Source organism: Lissotriton helveticus, chromosome 9 (genome assembly GCF_964261635.1).
Source record: "Lissotriton helveticus chromosome 9, aLisHel1.1, whole genome shotgun sequence".
NCBI classification, from domain to species: domain Eukaryota; kingdom Metazoa; phylum Chordata; class Amphibia; order Caudata; family Salamandridae; genus Lissotriton; species Lissotriton helveticus.
In genome coordinates this window covers 661990540-662011720 of record NC_136070.1, presented here as the reverse complement: position 1 = coordinate 662011720, position 21181 = coordinate 661990540, and the positions used below count along the sequence as shown (strand labels likewise).

The 21181-nt window shown below is 44.7% G+C and overlaps 1 protein-coding gene across 2 annotated transcripts in view; it reads left to right on the top strand.

Moving 5' to 3' along the window:
- PACS1 (phosphofurin acidic cluster sorting protein 1) overlaps positions 1 to 20746 on the top strand; it is a 1445983-nt gene extending 1425237 nt beyond the window's left edge. Inside the window, exons 23-24 of one of the 2 annotated variants that reach the window (XM_078660756.1) lie at positions 3911 to 4030; positions 17939 to 20746. In XM_078660756.1, the coding sequence (XP_078516882.1) occupies positions 3911 to 4030; positions 17939 to 18054 (236 nt within the window). In that variant the 3' untranslated portion in view covers positions 18055 to 20746. The remainder of the gene's footprint in view (positions 1 to 3910; positions 4031 to 17938) is intronic. The other variant, XM_078660757.1, reaches the window with a different exon arrangement.
- The last annotated feature ends 435 nt before the right edge of the window (positions 20747 to 21181 follow it).

Here is a 21181-nt window from a genome sequence, read left to right as displayed (position 1 = left end):
TTTCTGATCATCGGTTAGTCATTAGTTGCACGATGAAATAGCCATGCAATTCATAGAAGAGAAGCATCGCGCAGACGAGGGCCGCATTGAAAACATCAATCCGAACAGTCCTTAGCCTACCCCGGAACGAGCATTCTCGCAGAGGCTATTTCATCGTGCAACTAATGACTAACCGATGATCAGAAAACCATAAGGCCTCCGATTAACGGAAGGTTTATTTGGAAGCAGGCAGTACCTGGCAAGAAGCACAAGCTCTACAGATTGCCCCAAGAATTCTTCAATATACTCAGATTCGTGGCAGTAAGAAATGCTCATCACAGTCCTTTTAATAATTCCTTAGTTGGTTTTATCCAAAGTTTTCGCTCCTTGAGTGGTTGTGGGAGGCCCACCTGAGATATACACTAGACAATTCATTTTGAGTCATTACCATCTTCAATACAGTATCAACGTGTAAGATAGAAAATACAGAATTCCTGAGGAAGGCAAATCGCTGAAACGCGTTGAAGGGGAATTGGTTCTGTATTCAATGAAATGACTTACTATTGTTATGTCTGTATCTGTAATGCATAAATTTGTATACAATCATGTTTAAATGAAAAATGATGCACTTTGTAAAGACGAAAAAGTAATTTATAACAAAAAGATAGAAAAACAAGAAATGTTTATAATTAAAACAAAACAAAGAAATATATTGTAAAAAGAACTTTAGTAGTATTTGATTTATTTGTTCAGCGTTCACTTGTGTGGTTTAAAATTATGCACGTAACCCGGTGCGACACTTCTGGTTTTTTCTAACAAGTATAGTTTCCTTGCCAGGGTTCATTCTTTAAGGCAGGGGCCCCTTTCTTTCACAATGAGTTGGAAGATTACATAATCTCCAGCAACTGCTTCCCCATCTCCTCAGACAGCGGATTCTCTGCCGGAGGACATTGGCGGTTTCCACGCATTGATGGAGAGAGCAGCTTCTCACTTTCAGTTACCGATGACAGTCCAGCAGTCTGACTGCTTTCTTTACGATTTTAAAGACCAATCTCGGAAGACTGTGAGAGGAATCCCTATAATGTTTGGGAGGAAGGTAGGTACGAAAGTCATGAGATCAGCTGCTGTAGTGATCACAGATTTGCCTAGAATAGACAAAAAAACAAGCCGCCTGATGATGCGCCAGCTTGTCTGTTAGGACACCCGAAACCAGACTTGGTAATAACTCAAGCTGCCCAATGGAGGTCAAGGAATCCTTCAGTGCCTATCACCGCTCCATCGCATAAAGAAGGTAGGTGCCTTGATAACATTGGCAAGAGGTTTACCTCCACCTCAGGCACTACTGCGTACGCAGCCAACTTGCTAGCAGTATTAGGCAGATACAACAAGGTGCTCCAATATCGCTCCATACATAGACTTCCTACCAGAAGGCAAGAGACTAGAGGGGAGAAAGATTCTTCTAGAAGGCAATAGATCTGCTTTGGAGATCCTTGATGTGTCCACGGATGTGGCTTCCCTGGCCCCTTTCGTCAACTCTCTGGAGCAGCCGTCCTTAAATGTCAGAGTAAAGTCCTAGTTATGCCTTTTGATGGTGATGCACTTTTCGGTAAGGACATTGATGACTCCTTACAGGCCATTAAGGCAGACACTGAGAGCTTTGGGCATGCTTCAATACAAGAAGACCCCTTTCACGGAGCCCGTGGTAGAGGAACCTATTCATTTTGTGGGGGTTACCAGAAAGACCAACCTCATACCCATCACTCATTTTGCCCTTCTTACCAACATCAACAGACATATCGTGCACCACCACAGGCTGCATACTCCAGGCAACCCAGACCTGAACAACCTGTACAATCCAGTGATAATGTTGGGAAACAGCGACAATGTGCTTGCACCTGCTGCACTCTCCCCTATCATTCCAGCCAGAGGAGCTCACATCTCACGCTATTTCAGTCAAGGCATAAAGTTACCACAGACAAATGGGTCCTGGATATAATAAAGTATGGCCACACCCTGGAGTTTATCACAGTACGACCTCCTCATCCACCACAAAACACTGCCATCCCATCTTCAGTTACTCAGGAAGGAGGCGTTCATCATGCTACAAAAAGGAGCAAAAGAAAGAGTACCACACTCTTTAAGGGGAATGGGCTTCTACTCCCACTTCTTTTCTTGCGAAGAAGAAATCGGGAGAATGGAGTCCCATTCTGGACCTCAGAATGCTCAACAAATATCTACTGAAAAAATCCTTACACATGGTAACTCTCCAGGAGATATTGCAGCTTCTGAACCATTTGGATTTTCTGGCCAGCCTCGACATGCAGGATGCGTAGTTCCATATTCCTATCCATCCCAAACAACGAAGATTTCTCAGTTTTACTGTGGCAGGCCCGCACTATTAGTTCAAGGTCCTTCCCTTCGGACTCCGCTTAGCTCCTCGGGTATTTACCAAATGTGTCTCTCCCGTGGCAGCACACCCACGATTACGAGTTCTGCAGATTTTCCCGTATCTCGACGATTGGCTAGTGAAGGGTCCTTCTCTTCACCAGGCATAGGTGGCCATATCCATCTGCCTACAACAGTCTCTCTCTCTAGGGTTTCCAATCAACTACCAAAAATCCGTTCTCACGCCTTTTCACCTTAATGAACCTGTTGCCCTCCACACAATTTTTTCCAAATCGGTCTTCTCCAGCAGAGAAATCTCTTCACTCCTTAGATGTTAAACGATGCCTTAAGTTTTATTTGCAAAGAAATAAGCAACTACGCAGAACAGACCAATTGCTGGTCTCGTATGGGCTTCAAAGACTGGGTGCTGCAGTCAAAAAGAGGATTATTGCAAGATGGATTGCTACAACTATTCAGTTCTGCCATACTAAGGCAGGTAAACGGTTCACGATCAAGGGAAAAGCACATTCTACAAGAGCAGTATCCTGCTGCTCTTTTTGCTGGCGTCCCGTTGGACAAGACTTGCAGTGCCGCAATATGGAAGAGTGCACATACTTTCACGGTGCATTATTGTCTGGATTTGGCTACTTACAGAGAGGCAGCTGTAGGACAGGCGGTCTTACGTCATCTTTTTCAATAAGGTAAGCCTCTACTCTTAGAGGTATTTTTTCACTTCTTCATTTGTTTTTTCACCATTATAAAGTTATGGCATGCTGTTTTGCTTTCGCATGTTACTTTGCTGATACTCTAGTGATAACCAATTGCATTGTGTGTGTGTGTATATGTATATATATATATATGTGTGTGTGTGTATATGTATTTACGGATGTTAAAGTATATGCATGTATAATGTTGCCCTCAAACCTCTAGGGATATATATTGTTTCTATGCACATTTGTTTATGCAGCTGCTAGCTATTCTGATTCAAGCATGTGAATCTATGAAAGATCCAATACTGGATAAGAAAATGATTGAGTTACCTGTAACTACAGTTCTCCAGTATTGGTATCTTTCATATATGTACATGCGACCCACCCTCCTCTCCTAAGAGGCGTCCCTTATTTCCGCAAAGTATATAGTTTCACACTTGTGCTTGAAAATCTGAGGAACTCAGCCTCTCTTGGGAGTGTTCTACAGGGTGCTGTCGCCTGATTGGCTATTACTTAAGTTTGGCTCTTTTTTTTACAAAAGAAAGTAGATAGGCTATTGCAGTGCCTGTTCATTGCATTGTAGCCTATGATAATATTATCTGCTGCTTTTATTAGGATTCCGTGGGACTCCCACTACTAAGACTGGGATCATTCAAGCATGTGAATCTATGAAAGATACCAATACTAGAGAACCACAGTTACAGGTAAGTAACTCATTTTCTTATAGTTCAGTCTGTCCTGGCATACCAGTTTAATTTTGCATATTATGTCCTACGTTTCAAAATGAACGCAACTCTCACACCAAACGTACTACTTTACTCTGCTTGTGGTTTCAGTGCCCACCATATTCCTGAGCAAGAAACCCAAAGAGAAGGATGTGGACTCGCGGAGTCAGGTCATCGAGGGGATAAGCCGTCTCATTTGCTCCGCCAAACAGCAGCAGACTATGCTAAAAGGTAAGATGTAGAAGAGGGAAGCAGTGCAAAAGAGAATATTATGAATGGTTGTGAATGGCGTGTTAGAACGTAAATAAAGTTTCTTTTACCAGAATTGTGATGTAAGGAGGCAAATGATTCTAGAATTGGGGGAGTTAAGTCCAAAAGGTACTAGGCTTTTAAAAGCCAAGAGTACAGTAAGGGGTCCTGGGATCAAGGGAGTGAGGAATGAATGCTGGGATCCACAGAGCTTTTGAAGACATATTAACTTTGGGGTGTCAAGAGTGAAGAAAGAAGTTAAGGGATTGGGAGTGTTCACAACAATAAGCATGGTCATGAAGTAAATGAAGTTACAAGTGTGGCTTGCTATGCAAGAAGGCGGCTACTCTTTAGACTCGCTATGCCGGGCGAGCGAATATCTAGAACGGTGCACCCAACTCAGAAGCAGCCTGCAGATAGAGTGGGAGCTGGCGACCCCAGCCAAAGCATGGCTGCTGTGCACTCTCTGCCCAGTGGCCTCTGGCACTGTATTGGACACAAGGACTGCTGACTTCGCTGCTGCCAATGGACTCGTTGTAGACCTCTCCCCTCCCAACACACTGCAAATAAAGGTGGACCAGAGATTATCCCAAGCAGCCGACAGTGACTGTGAAGTCTTGTGTAAGGAGACAATGGCATGAATAGGGTCAAAACAACTCCCACACCCCCACCCAGGAGGACACGTGATGTTCCATATCTAGAATTGACTATGCAAACACCCTCTACCTAGGACTCGCTAAAGTCCTCAATCACAGTAAAGTGGTGCTAAATCAAGAAACAATAATCATCTTCCAACATCCAAGACACTGCCACATCGAGCAACTGACGAAAAATCTACACTGACTACCGGTGACTCAAAGGACCATATTCAAAATAGGATGGATCAACTTTAAATCACTCTACAACAAAAGCCCAAAATATATATCTGAAAGAATCCAGAGCTACACCCTAAGATGCAATCTCAAGTTAGCCCAAATGAACCAGTTAATGGTACCAAGACTCAAACGCAAGAGGTTGGGAGGAACCAGATTCTCAGTACTGGGTCCCCAGGTCTGGACGCAATCCTAACCGCAATCGGACTAGCAGAAAACGATATGTGCTTTAGGAGCATGCTCAAAACTTGGTTATTCTCCCAAGCTTGCAGTTAATTCCTGGATAAATGGTGGCCGCTTATCTCAGCGCCAAGAAACCTGTTGGAGAACGTGCACTTTATAAAATGGATATAACATAACAGAATGACTGCAGAGCTCCTCAACGTAGGGAGAGCCACTGGGAGCCTTATCCCCCCGAATTGCAACAGGCGAAGAGGGCCCAGAGCTCACCTTTATTAATTGACGGCGGCCACAGAAAGAAATGGGCAGCACTGGGGCCGGGACCTTGGTCAGGAGCCCCACAAGGAAGAGGGGAGGGTCCAACTCAGCACCCATGCCTAGCTGCCGTAATACCGATCTGGGCACAAGGACCGAGAAGTACCACACTACCCTGGGTGCCACCAGAGGCTTTTCCTCCCCCTCCAAAACAGGGCAGGCAAAGCGGGCCCAGAAACTACCACAAGCTTGTGATGGTGGCCGCCAAGTTTTGCCCATAATAGGCGGTGAATTCACCTAATTGCCGGGAGGCTGCGATGCTAGGACCCGAGGCAGCAGGGGACTGATGCACCAACACCCTAGTGAAAGGGAGCAGCCCCCCTAGACTGAGCCACCCCTTCCCCCCACCACCTGACACCACCCTCCAGCCCATGGGATTGGACATGCAACAAAGACATGCCATGAGATGCCGCAGGAGCAACCAGAACTGGCCATAACACACCATTCCAAGCTCAACTTGAGGGGGTGCCCCTCCCCTCCCCCCCACACACACATCCTGCAGAGATGGGGAAACAGTAAACAGTGACAACCACCCAACAGGCCAAGATGGATAAGATAAATATATAACCACTGCATCAAAGCCACCAGAGGAGACAAACTCCCCTTCAGAAGCCGCATCCACACAGGTCATCCCGGAGGAAATCCTGCAAGATATATGCAAGATGTGCACCACCATGGAAACGCAGATAGGGGTGGGTGGGACTGTGTAGGAAAGTAGGATCTTCTTTAATGGTTACCCCCACTTTTTGCCTGGTGTTATAATGGTTTCTGACTAGTCTGACTGGGATCCTGCTAACCAGGACCCTAGTCTCTGTGCTTCCTCCCTAAATTGGACATGGTAAGTACTTAGGTAGACTCCAGATTGCCTACTGGTGTACCCAGATAAGTCACTAGTATATGGTTCTAAGGTATCCACGGCATAGGTACACCTGGGGTCTCCCATGGGCTGAAGCATGTATTATGCCACCCATGAGAGACCACTCAAATTGTGACTACAGGCCTGCCATTGCAAGATGGTGCAAGCACCACTTACGACCAATATAAGTTTCCTTATGTCTAAGGTCACTGCACTTAAAACCTATAAGTCACCCCTAACGCAGGCCTTTCAATCCTGAAGGCAGGGTGCTCGGTTCTAAGTGTGAGGATACCCCTGCATGAGCGAGGCACCCCTACAACCTTCGGAGTCCATTCTCCCGGGTTGTAACTGCATCAGCCATTACGATATAAACAGTGGTCATGCGTCATTATGGGATGAACATCTTTAAACTGTCTGTAACAAACCCTGTCATGTTTGGTATCAAACATGTTGGAATCATACCTCCACACCATAAACGGTGAGTGAGATATGATTCCATCCACTGTAAAGCTCCTCAGGGAGGCCCTCACTGCTCCCGGTCCCAGTCTTCCAGAACCGGATAGCAAGCTAGGGCTGCTGCCGACCAGCGACATGTTTCTGCCCTTCTGCTGCTGAGCCACGCTAGAGCAAGGGGAAGGTAGAACAATAGATATTGTGTCACAGGGAGGTGTGACCACCTCCCAGACAGGGTTTAGTGTATTGGGGCAGGGTGGGGGCCCTCATTGCATAATTCATTTCAAACCAGTTCAGGGAGCTGTTGGCTCCTGCTCTGATGCAAAACTGGACAAAGGACATGGTAGTATCCTCCCCACTGTCCAGCCCCTCCTTTGGGCGGAACCCCTGAAACATCCCAACCCTTTCCTAAGGGTACTTAAGGGTCACTTCAACTTGGACCGTCTGGACTTCGCTTTGGGAACCGAGACTGCACCAGGGAAGATTCCTGCTGCTCCTGGCCTCTCTGTCCTGCTGGTCTTCAGCATTGTCTGGGTCCGTGCTCCATACAGGTTCTTCACCAGGCCTGTGGACATCCAAAGACACCTGGACGTCTGACTGCCATCAAACCTATAACCATATTAAACTATAAAACTATAGAGAGGAAGGATAATATGTATTTTCAAAGTAACTTCTTAAAAATAGGACATGAATTAATTCAACAATCAAACACGGGTGGTCAGGAGTCATTTCATAAAGCAATTTGCAAAAGAATAAAATGTCCAAGCTTAGGAACTTTTCACCTTCTTTATTCAAATATCTTGACAATTCTCCAAACTGTATTCTGTGACAAAAAGACCCAGACAACGTGTTTCGTCCCTAGCCTGGGACTTAATCAGGGCCTATGCTCGTAATCTCATTTGTTGACAGTCACTTCACGTCATCATGTGTCAATGCGTATTAGAACTCTTCACAAGTCTTCTTGTCAAGAACAAGTCATTCAATATGGCCCACCACTGCCTTACGGAATGGCTCCTGAATACTGTGTTGGATTGTTCTCTCTATAGTTGTGTATTTCGATAGTTTAACCTGCAGACTTCCTATTCCAACCAGATTCTGTCCTACTTCCCTCCAAGCCTGCAGGAATTCTCATGTATATATTAAACCCCTTCTTTAGAAAGCCTTTGTCTCTGCGTAGAGCAAGAACCCCCATTCTGCAGCCTTGTCCTGAAATCAGCTGGTCTCCCTGAGTGTTTGCCCTGAACTTATTAGATCCCAGACATTATTTGCCTTTGAGAAGATAGAAATTGAGACAGTCAATTGCTTCTGTTTTTTTCAACTGAACTTTTTGACACCTTCCTTTCTCTGCTTCACCATCCGTGTCCCTGTTAACATCAGGGCCACCTAGGATGGTAGGTCCTACAGAAGGTACTCTCCTGGAACCACTTGCAACCTTTCATCTTCTGCTAAGATCAGTGATGATTCCTAGGGGACCTCTGTGTCTCCATCAGGAAGACGCCTCTGGTACCAGACTGGACCCCTGGATTGTCACACCTCTCATCTTTCCTAGAAGGCATATTAGAAGGAGCTCTCCAACTATCTCTCCTTCCAAACAATATTTGCTGCACTTGCCCTACAGTCTTACACTCCTTGCCAACAGGGGAGTCAATAATAAATCACACTACCATCTATGATCTGCTTTTAAGGTGAGGGGCAAAACGCAATATACAGGTTTTGATCCCTCAGTCCAGTCTGTCATTATGGAGACATTACATCCTTGCTCTACTACAGAGTCCTCTCCTGCCTTTGGTCCCTGGCTTTGCCACACATACATTTTTTTTTGTTTTTTAACATTTTTAAAGCCTTGTATTGAAATTTGCACATCAGGTTACAAAATATATTATCAAAGTTTCGGAAAATGACAAGGAAAGGGAGAAAAAACACATTTGTTACATACATCGTAAAAGGCACTTGTATATTAGTGGCAGAAAGCTGAGTCTAGGTGGGGATAATAGGAGATGGAGCGGGAAAGGGCAGGGAGGAACGCTTGATATAGACAGGGTACCGGTGGGGGAGGCTGCAGAGAATCAGCAGAGGGGGGTGACATTCCTCTACGGACCAGCACCGGCGGCAGCAGTGGGCGGTGAGCCAGCAGGGAGCGCGGGAGAGACCGCAGAGGGAGATTCACTCCGGCGGAGGAGGTATGAGACAAGAGGACCCCAGATATCATGAGGCCGGCCAGCTGCTGGCATCAATTCCCAAAACTTCGGACAGGAGCGCCTGACAACACACAGCATCTGCAAACTAAGCGATAAACCTGGGTGCGGGCTTCCGACCACAATGCATGGCGACTCTGCGACGCGCAAGAAGAAGCAGGATAGCGGTGAGCCGACGGGAAGCTTCGGGACAATGTTTTACAAAGCCTAAAAGGCAGAGCAATGGGTCAGGGGAGAGCGACGTGGATGTGATCTCAGTAATAGTGGTGTGCACATCGTGCCAATCTGCAGAAACCTTGGGGCACAACTAGGCAAGATGGGAAAAGTCTGCAGCGGGAGCCGAGCACCGGATACATCTATCACTGGGAGCGAGGTCCATTCTATACAGCTGAGCAGTAAATCGGTACAATATGTGCAAATTCTTAAAATGGATGAAGCGCAGGCGGTAGTTAGGAGACAGACGTTTGGTCTGCTCGTTGGGTCTGCTTACAACAGTACTGCCAGACCTCCTGAGAAAGATCAATACCAAGATCCGCGCTCCAGGCAACGCAGGCGCGATTAGCAGATATTGATGACGCCGCCAACGTGATGGCATAAAGTCTGGAGACCAGTTTGCGGGGGGAAACGGTAGTGCAAGCCAGGTCGAAGGCAGCCATCGAAGGAGGGAGCTGAGGGAAAGTGGAGTGCAGCTCCTGGCAGGACGCCCTGGGCTGATAATAGAGCAACGTATCCATTGGGCCGGACTCCGCTGGAAGAGAAACGAAATTGCCATCAGGGTAGAGGTCCAACAGTGGCCAGCCCCAGGCCCATCGCACATTTAACCATCCTGGCTGTGTGCAGTGAGAGAAATGCCGGGTTGTATGCAACGGGCATGGTATTAGCGGAGAGTAGGCTGGAGCCAGAGTATTTCTGAAGACCGTCCCAGGCCCAGCGCAGGTTCTCCACAGTGTCGACCTCTCCGCCCAGTGGTTAGCGGGGACAAAAATGGCCGTCTGGAGGGGCGAGGGGGCCGCTAAGTAGGCCTCAACCGCCACGTGGGGCTGAAATGGCGTTGGGTGTAGCCAGAAGTGAAGGAAACTAGCCTTGGCGTTGAGGGCGTATATTTTGAAGTCTGGGGCGCCCATCCCGCCGCATGTAAGGGGGAGCCTGAGAATATCATATGCAATTCTAGGTTGACGTCAGCCTAGACTAGAGAAATGATAAGGGAGCGGAGTGTGCGAATTAAATGAGCCGTAAGAGGAATGGGAACATTCAGGAACAAGTATAAAAGTTTTGGGAGCACGACCATCTTGACGATGGCAATGCGCCCCGCTAAGGACAGTGGTAAACATCGCTAGAAAGGATTCTTGGTCTCCAACCTGTCAACTGCGCGGCCGAAATTCGCCTTCCAAAGTTCGTCCATGCTCCTGCTGAACCAGACGCCCTGATATCTGGTGGGCCCAGATGCCCACATGAATGGGTAGTCCAGAGTGAAGGGGACAGTGGCGTCAGTTAGAGGGAAGAGAATAGATTTACTCCAATTGACCTGGATGCCGGATAGACCCCTGAAGCGCACCACCTCACGGACCATGGGGCCGAGATTCTCTTGGGGGTGGCGGACATAAAGTATAACATCGTCTGCGTACATGGAGACGACCAGGGCTCGGGCTGCAAAGCCAGGACCCCTCTGAGTGTGATGCTGACAAAGCCTAGCGGCAAGGGGCTCCATAGCCACAGCGAAAAGAATGGGCAACAGCGGACACCCCTGCCTAGTGCCCCTAGAGACAAGGATGGGCTCAGAGATCTGACCATTGATCCGGAGGCGAGCAGTGGGGAAGGAGTAGAGGAGATGGACCTTGCACAGAAAAAACGGGCTAAAGCCAAGGCGGGGGAGAAGATAAAAAGGAAGGGCCACTCGAGAGTATCAAAGGCCTTAGTGGCATCAAAAAGGGCAGCCACGGCCGGAAAAGCGGAGCTGATCTGGTGAAGTACTGCAAATATAGTTCGGAGATTATGTGACGTGGCGCGCCCTGGAATGAAACCGGATTGGTCTGGACGCCCTATCATGGGCATGAGAGGCAGAAGGCGAGAAGCCACAAGCTTGGCGAAAATCTTATCGGTATTGATAAGGGATAGAGGACGATAAGAATCAAGAAGCTCGGGGACTTATCTGGTTTCAGGATTCATGAGTAGCGTCAGCAAGGCCTCGCGGAGCGATGGAGAGAATTGGCCGGACTCCAAGGAGTCATTATACATAGTGGCAAGATGCGGGATGGGGAGGGGTGCGAAGGCCTTTTAGAAGGATGCTGGCAGACCGTCGGAACCCGGAGCTTTATCCCCAGGTAAACTGTTGATGGCCGCCAGAATCTCCTCCTTGGAAAAGAACTTTGCCACACATAAATGATGAGTTAAAGACAGTTGAAGAACAGATCTTCTGATCAGAATTTGGTATAGTTGTAACAAGAACCTAAACCGGACGCAGTCATAGTCTTGGCGGTCCTTAAGAAACAATAATGCGGGTGCCAGAGACCTCAGTGCTGCCTGACAGGGAGAGCAACCATATTGACGCATCACACTGTGAGGTTTGTGGATCTGCTGCAGCTGTATTCAAGACAGATAGCACAACAGCCTAAATAGGGTGATATGTCAGAGTTATACGGAATGTCTGGCTACTTTTGCAGAGCAGCTCCCAAGAGAATGGAGGCAGGATTTAATGTAAGTGTTGCAAGAGAGGCCAGTCAAGTGAACAGCACTCAATTGGTTCTGTGATCATGTTGATCACCGAATTTCACCACAGCATTCAATAAGACAGGCTTCATGGTTGCGATTGACATCTTTGAATCCTGACACTCAATTAAAAATTAGGATCCTTCCATTCACATAATCGGTCCTCTTCTGTTCTCATATGGATGATAAGATGCAAAGGATGAAAAATGAGACAGAACCCCTAAAAGTGGCACTTCTCATGGATATATCTGCCTGTGGATTCCTCGCCTTTTGAATTTCCCCATGCTCAGCATTCCACAGAATTTCCAGTTGTCCTTGGTTGTGGCACAGAAAACAAGTGGATGGAACTGACAACAGCACGCCAGCAAGGTTTTCTTATGGCTCCGATGACATCGTGTGGAGTCGTTCCATTGTGACATCTTCATGGGAGAGCTAAGGAGAAATGTTTCTGTGGAATGCTGTGCATGGGGTTATTCAAAAGGTGAGGAATTCACATGCAGATACTGTATCCATCAGAAAAAGCGTTACCGAACGTAAGTAACTTGGTCGTTTAGAAAAGAACTTCTTCAAATCTTAGTATAGGCGCTGGAACTGCTGTTGTCACAAGAGGCAGTGGGTTCAATCTCCTCTGTGGCCCTGTCAGTCGCAACCAGAAGGACATCAGCAACCTCCATACCACATATGATTTGGCAGTGGCAACAGTCGACTGCAATACTGGAGACAGACTCCCTCCCCCCTTCCTTTGGGAGGCTCTATTCTCATTCAAAGTAACGACTTCAGTGGGAGAAGGTATTTCCAGTTGTTTTGGAAAGTGGTAGAACATAACCAACTGATGTGTCCTGCAAGTGATATGACATGAAATGGCTACACTCTTAAATTCTTGTGCCCATTTCAATTAACCCCTCTAAAGCCTGCACCAAAAGCTCAACTCTAGTTACTCCCAATTAAGATTACATCTCTAATGCAAAAGCGTGCAATAGAAGACTATTCCTCTTTTTCAAAGACAAAAACGCATCTATTTGAAAAATTGTTTGGTCCACAGAAGGGCCCCAAGCAAGAATACAGACCGGCTCTACATATGAGACAAGCTAATAAATGGATCCCTTTATCAGTACACAGTTCTTACCTTCGGTCTGAAATCTGCACCGCAGACATTTTAGAAGTGTGTTTTATACGTTGTTGGGGGCGCACCAAGAATAGAAGTCCAAAATATAATAAGTATGAAAATGTCCTTTATTTATTTTTGTCCATTAAAATACATATTATCAATACGAAATATCACGAGTTCAGCCAACGCGTTTCACTCCTTACCAAGGAGTTTCTTCAGGGCTGAAAGAACAATAAAAAACAAATACTCCTATCAGTTTCCTGCAGTAAGCATTTGTGCCTTCATCATTTCATAATACAACGAAGAAAATCTATATACATTTTATACAATTTCTATGTACAATAAATATTACCAAAAAACGGAGGTAAATATATAATCACCAAATAATCATCAACAAAAACATATAATAATACCGGGAAAGACTGAAGAACAGACATTATAACGTATATTTGACAATACACATGGTTTTCACCACATTTTTTTCATTTTGCGGATCGTTCCTTTCCCAAATCAAGAACGGTTAGCCACCAAAGAAGGGGAGGAAAGGGTGGTAAAAGAAGACCGTCAAGAAACGAGAAAACAAACGTTAGGAAATAACTTATTGGACTGTTGTAAGCCTCCAGGGATGAGTACACCACCACCTCCCAGACCACTTAGAACATTTGACAATTGTCTCACAGAGGCAACACAATTACACCGTTTTCAAAGCATGTTATAATTCCTGCTACAATATTGGGACAGAACTGCCCATAAAGACACTACTTCGCATTGGTAGTTAGAACTAAGGTCCACTAGTGGTGGTCGAAAACAAATATGTCACAGATCTCTCATTTCATAGGTCCAAAACAGGTTATATGTTGCCTAGTGCGCGTAGCACACATAGTAACAAAGAGGACCCTCTACTAGAGGCCACAGATAAATACATCCAACATCTATCACCACTGAACTCCACAGTAAGATATATTTTACCCAATGCACATAACAACCCAGTTGCTAGGACAAGAAAAATAAATAAAATAAACAGAAAGAACCCTCTCACATGTTCCCAACATAATTTGTGGTTCCTCAAAACGCTTTCTCATATTCACATCCTACTGAAGTCTCTCAGTTTGTAGTTCAACAGTAAATATATACGCATCAACGAGACAGAAATACCTATGCACATCAATGTACCAAAGTACGTTTCACTCTCCACTGCTTCTTAATTATAACTTTGATTTTGAGCAACCATTGCGTAGAGTTTTAGAACCAGGGTTGAAGACATGGAGCCCATCCATGCGCCAGTTTTAGTGGGACAGAGTGCAATCTTTTTTTGTAATAAAAAATATATCTGTATAATATATGTATGGTTCTTACCACTGAGGTTCTTTTTTTGGGAATATTGTATTGCAGGGGTTTCCACTGTTGGTACATTAATTTTTTCTGTTGATCATCCAGACATAATCCTACATAATAAAGGAAAAAGTTGTTTTAAACTGTCTGCATCTATGTATATTGTCTTTGCGTTTGTAAGGGTGTCTAGGGATCTATACACCCCTCTTTCCCTTATTACATACCTTAGTGAGCTGTGGTTCCTGTTGTCCCTTATCTATGGTCTTATTTTCTCCTCTTCATGAATCACAACGAGTGGTCCACTGTCGTTTTGGATCAGGATTCCTTGTGATACTAGGTAGAGGAGATGGCAAATTGTAAGTTGCTGTCCCTAGTCATGAATGTATATAAGGCTATTTACGCATAAATGCTCATGCCCTGTTCCAGTTATAGCACATCACGAGTACCGGCTAAAAAACGAGCCCATATTGACGGGTTGTGGGCAGTCATTTCCATGTAAGTGCTGCCCATGGTGTAAAGCCGTGTTATCCACTAACAAGATCACCTCTCTGTTGTAATCTCAGGCGGTCCGTAACTCCGATAAAAATACGTAGGAGTTCCACCCATAATGCTAGACTACACGCCCCACAGTTATTTAACATTAGCCTGTTACATTTAAGATAAGGGGGGCGGTGGGGGGACCCAGAGCGTTGCGCCGCACTATCTCTGTGACGACCGCCACCCCGTCTTGTTCCCATGTGCCCCTTAGAGCTGAGTTGCACGAGAAACTCCCGGCCATACTCCTATGCTCCGTGTTCCATTTTTTTATGATAGAGCCTCCTTGTATGTTAAAACTAACATCCCCTGCCGCTCGTTTCTAGTCCCTCACCTGTTATAGCGTTGTTCGTCTTCAGATGTTCGGCATGGCTGGTTCCAAGCTGCCGTAGCCATTGCAAAAAACCGCCTTATATTCAAAAGGCGAGATCACCTATTGGACACGCGCTTCTCCGCATTGGAGACGCAATTGATGCCTAGTTGGACGTAGGCATCCGCCATCTTTAAGTGGGCAATAGTTCTCGTAACCGCATAATTACCGTAGTGTGTTTGTATTTACACATATATTGAGATCGATGTGTATTGAGGTAGTCCAAGTGGCATTGTTATTTAGAATATGGGTATAATTACTCAAATCGTTGCTCGATTGTGTGTACAGTCGAACATCAGATTATAGTATTCCGTCCTATTTATATATTAGGCTGCCATAGCTGCGACAGACCCCTCGATCCTACGAACCCCGTGTATTGGTAAAACTGCAAGCCCTTGTATTTTAAGGCGAACATTACAGAGTGTGTTAATAACAGTAAAAGCAATCGCCACTGGGTCCCAAATGTCTCTATCGGCAGGCGCCATCTTGGAGTGGTAGGTTACATAAGAGAGTCTAGTTTATTTCCAATTTAAGCCGGTTTAGATTTAAAATACCGATATGTGTGTTTTGATTTACAGCGGGTAATTGCTCAGTTTGTAATTTATACCGGTACCATGAATATTATTCGTATTATATTTTTATTTTTATTTACATTATTTTTTACAAGCAGAGTCACGCTACATTACTTTAGAGGATACTCCAGTTCTAAATAAATTACGATTTGCATGTACTCACCAAAGATTTTTGATTATATACAGATCGAAGTAGTCGCATCAACAAATGACTATAATATTTATGAGCACCGTATGTGAACTCATTCCTAAAGGTATAGAGAGAGGAAAAGCAACAACACGGAATTATACAGTATTTCTAAATCTGATGCAAGTGAATTATTTGCAGTGTTACATGAATGAAAAAGAAAATAATAAGAGAAAATATATATAAAAAAGTTTTTTCTACAGAAAGGAAAACACTTTCTTGTGAGAAACTTACAGAAAATGGTACATCTCATTGTCCAAGTTCATACCGTACTTTATACATTGCAATTTGCATATCCATCTTGCCTCCCGCTGTCTAAGGAGTGCTTCACGATTCCCTCCTCTAATGAGTGTATGTACATGTTCCAAACCATGGAACCAGAAATCGGGTTTACCATCATGTTTCTCCCAGAAGTGTTTAGTGTGGGCGTATCTGACATCCTTGTTCAGAATTGCTCGCCTATGTTCCTGGATTCTTACTCGTAAACTGCGTTTCGAGCTGCCCACGTATATTAATCCGCAGGTACAGCCCAATACATACACCACAAAGGTGGTTGCGCAGTTGACGAAGGATAGGATGTCGAACATGTTGCTATTGTGTCTGGTATATTTTGTGACAAAATATACCAGACACAATAGCAACATATTCAAAATCTTGAAAAACAACTGGAAAAACAACTGGCCTTGCTCACTGTGCCACTGGAATCAAGCTAGCCTGGCTGAAGCAGGGTGACATACCCTGAAACCGGTCCCAGGATGCTTGTTTCCAGTCCAGGGAGGACCTGGCCTGGCAGTTCGGTCTGGACTGTTCCCATGGGGCATAAGCCCAAGACTGATTTGCATATGGCTGAGTCCAAACTGGGGTGGCGTAGTGGGCAAAAGAATTATGTATTTAACCCAGATCTTTTGACTGGGGGAGATTGTTTGCATTGTCAGCATTCTGTCCATCATTTGTTTGCTGTAACACTTTTCGCCCTAAGTGGGATGGGTATGTCCAGACGTTTGTTGCTTTGCTCACTGTGCCACTGGATTCAAGCTAGCCTGGCTGAAGAAGGGTGACATACCCTGAAACCAGTCCCAGGATGCTTGTTTATTGTCCAAGGAGGACCTGGCCTGGCAGTTCGGTTTGGACTGTTCCCATGGGGCACAGGGTCAAGACTGATTTGCATATGTCGTGGTCCAAACTGGGGTGGTGTAGTGGGCAAAAGAATGATGGATTTAACCCAGATCTTTTGACTGGGGGAGAATGTTTGCATTGTCCGCATTCCGTCCATCATTTGTTTGCTGTAACACTTTTCGCCCTAAGTGGAATAGGTATGCCCAGACGTGGGTCCCTTGCTCACTGTGCCACTGAATTCAAGCTAGCCTGGCTGAAGAAGGGTGACATACCCTGAAACTGGTCCCAGGATCCTTGTTTCTGGTCCAGGGAGGACCTGGCCTGGTAGTTCGGTCTGGACTGTTCACATGGCTTCTGTATAGCACAGATTTATTCTATAACAGAACTGATGTCTCTCCTCTTTTCGTGATACCTTACATTGTATGCTTGATGTTACCAATGGTGGAGTAGTGTTGGCCCACAACCAAAGTCTGTCAGCACCAACTGTTGTCTGTGATTGGCACTGCTGCCAAAAAAAAACAAATTGGATCATTTCTTGAACCTGGCAAGCTTTCTAAAAGGAAGTTCCGAGAAGATGTGTATCCTTGAGAAAGATGGTCTACTTATGCACGCCTCAAATAAAACTGCTATTGAGCTTTTAGGCTAGGGTTAGACTGGATAGGCATAAAGTGTAATGAGTAAAGTCATGTGAAAGCATTTGCTATTTAATTTCAAGTGTATTGTGAAACAAAGTGGAATATTTTTATTTTAATTGTTCAAGGGATCTTCAGGATACAGTTGGATTCTTTTAGATGAGTTTGCCATGATGGAGCACTAAGATTACATGTAATTAACTACCTTTGCCCGCTGCAGCATAGAAGCTTCCATTCACTCAATATACTATTAATCCCCTTTGTGACTTCAAGAACGGCTTTAATCCTCCACCGTCGCAAATGTACTGTATTTGGGGAAACTATTTTACAGGTAAGTAACTTTTTTCACTTTTCCAAGTAAACGTTGGCATTTTTGGTGTACTGTGACATATTACTCACAGCTGGAAAATGTATTTCTACTTTGACATCTTAGCTCTTTTGACACCTGTGTTCTACTTTCAGTTTCCATTGATGGAGTGGAATGGAACGATGTCAAGTTTTTTCAACTGGCAGCACAGTGGCCAACTCACGTGAAACACTTTCCTGTTGGGCTCTTCGCCTCTAGCAAGCCCACTTGATGAGGGACTATGCACAGAATGGTCTTCCTCCTCCATGGTCTTCTGCCTCGTCATGTTTGTTAGTCCTTACTCTGTAATCCTGATACACCGCATCATCATCATCCTAGTCATCTGTGGTCAGCTGTCACGTTTCGCACGTCAATGTCCCGTGTCTGCTGTCAATCCATCACTTTCAAACGAAGGTATTGCATACAGCTGATCCTCACCAAGTGACCAGTTACATTAATCTGTCATCAACCTATGTGAGACTTCGGACCCCGCTGCAGCTTATCACAGTTCAAACTGCATTTTTGATGGCCTTTCTACCTATGTCAAATCGTTTCTGCTGGGGAAGCAGCCAGATCATTAACAGTCATCACTATCAATGTTCCACTGCCACTCTAAACAGTCATTCCAAGTACTCTACACTTGAAAGTGTTCTGTAATCATTTCTCATTCTTGCTAGCTCTCAAATCATGTAGACTTTCCAATCTGTGCATTTTGCACCATTTAGCTCTTCCACTCCACTTTGCTGACATCCAAGTGTTTGCCTCCCATGGGCAGCTGTCACTTGAATCAGAAACCATGACCTTCCTGGACTGCTGCAACCTGCATCTGAATACTTGCGGTCCAATGACATCTGTCACCTGCCAGTGAGTGCTCGACATCCAATGTGTGGTGCCACATACAGGAATTTGTGAGCATCTGTGCCCAGATGCCTCTTAAACCAGAGATCATGATTTCTTGGGACCTGCTTCTATCAGTCAATGACCTTCATGGGAAACTTCTCTGCTGCTCACGTTCTGTCTTTTGACTGGTCCAAGCACACCCCTCCCACCCTCTTTTACGGACTTGGCTGTCAAAATGTTCTTCAGTCTTGGTCTCATGAGATTATTCATTTGCTCGTCCTGCTTATACTAAATCCTTATTGCAGGTGGTGCCATTGAATCCTGGGATGCATTTGTGCAGTTGGCTGGTGATGTTCCTTGTGCAGAACAACTGAGGAAATGAAACACAAATTGAACAACTGTGTATTAATGCTACAAAGTATGCTTGTGTTTCAGTGGTGAGGATCTCTAGGTTGCCCAGCATTCGTCTAGGCTATGTACATTCTCATGTTATGCCCAGAATACAATCAATCACATGTACCCTGTTTGGCTCCTCAAATGAGGTGGTCGGCCTCTGTTGACTAGTGAATATGTAATGTGCATCTAGCATCAGCACACAGTCTGTCTTATTCTAGCACATGATTTGCATCTGGATACATTCTGGTTCATCCTTACATATGACCAGCATTTCTTCACTGACTGGTTCTGGATCAAAGACGCCTGGGATTGTTGGTGTTTTGCAATCTGGTTTTGAGTTTGCCAAGAAAGTGTCTCATGCTATTTCGTCCTTGTTTTTTATTCCCTCTATTTGCCAGCCCATCTGGGGAATAAATGGTTGCTGGGGTAATCTAGAAGTTCTGGTGCCATAGTTTCTAGAAATTAGATTGCTAATTTATGGCTGCAGGGTAATTTCATTGGCTTATAGTGTAAGATTGAGGTAAAACTGCATTGCACTGTTGCTGAGGTAGAGCTGCAGTGCAAGAATAATGAGGCAAGACTGTAGTATCACACTGAGGTGATACTGTCGTGTATGGTTGCAGGCACAGGTACATGGATCGTTAAGTAGAAACCAAGCCTCCCATTTTGCAAAGTAGCTATGAAAATTCTCTGTGGGTTTGCCCTTTAAGCTTTTGTGTTACTTTGTTCTCTGAGACGGACTTGTGGAATTATTGCATATTTAATATTATGTGCCGCTTTCTCATGGGACGCCATTGTACAATGATATAAAGTTCTACCTCCTTCTTCTGCCTTGCTAATATATTCTATGCTGGGTGATAGGCTGGTGATTTTATCTTGAAAGGGAGTGGATGGGTGGAGGGGAAAGGACAGGTGCCAAAGATGCCAACTACAGGAAAGAAACTGTTTGTCCCTCCTGAGGAGAGAAGGGATTCAGTTCCTGTCTTGTACAAGCCTGAACAAGCTGGAGGTTGAACATTCCCGTTTCAGTATTTTGTACGTTTAGATATATATATATATTTGTATATTTTGCTTTAACAGCAGGCCTGTTAAGAGTGTTGACACTTTTTAATCTTCTAGTATTTTGTTGTTTATGCTATATTTTATATATATTCTTCCTCTTGGGGGAGATCGCTTGATATACTTCGTTTGCTTTGGGATTTGGTTGTCTCCTTGTTGTGGAAGATGCTAGAGGTGAGTTTAGCTAGAACTGGTTTGTAGTGCGGATAGTTTTGCAGTACAAACTTTTTGATTGACATGAACTGGCACTGCTTTCTGAGATGCCAGCCTTTCGGCGATATGTTTGCATATCCCTGTTTAGTTTTTATTTTACGAACCTGAGTAATGATCTAGATATACTGTTGTCTAGCACAACTGCCATGATCATTCTGGATTCGGAACAAGGGCTAATCAGACAACTAGAGTCTTGGGTTAGTCGCTTTTGCGCAGTAAGCAGTCACGGATGCAAATAGGTAAGAATCGGCAAAAACAGACATAGACTCACTGTAAGAAGTGTTTCCTGAGCCTTCTAGATTATGAAGCACACAGTAGCGACTCATTGCTTTGTGCGTGGTAATTAGATATGCATTTTTCAACTTTTCAGAATTTTGTTGGTTGAGTTAAAATAATAAAACATTTTGCGATTTTCAGTTGTGTTTGTTGCCGGTTAGCCCCACATTCCCTTACTTATTCCAGAATGTAAACGCACAAGTATGTTTTGTTAAATCAGATGGAACGTTTTGCCCCTTGTTATTTCAAGTAAAAGAGTAACACTTATTGAATCTTTCTCCTCAAGACGTATTTTCAGTAGTTATCACTTTGCCACTGCTGCTTCCTTGGTTCATCTTTAAAGATTTTTGCGTGGTGGAACTTATTTTTTCTTTCTGGTGTTGAGCAGCTGTTACAGCACATGTGTGTAAATTGCCTGAGAGAAATAAAATAAAAAAGCATAACAAATCTGTTCATAATCCCAGCCTTATCGTGAACCCTGCTGCCAGTAGGTCAAGCTGCAAACCTAAGTGCTTTAAAGTGTTTCAAGGTCCTTTGTGGTTGATCCTTCCAGAATCCGGCCTGATCGCTTCCCT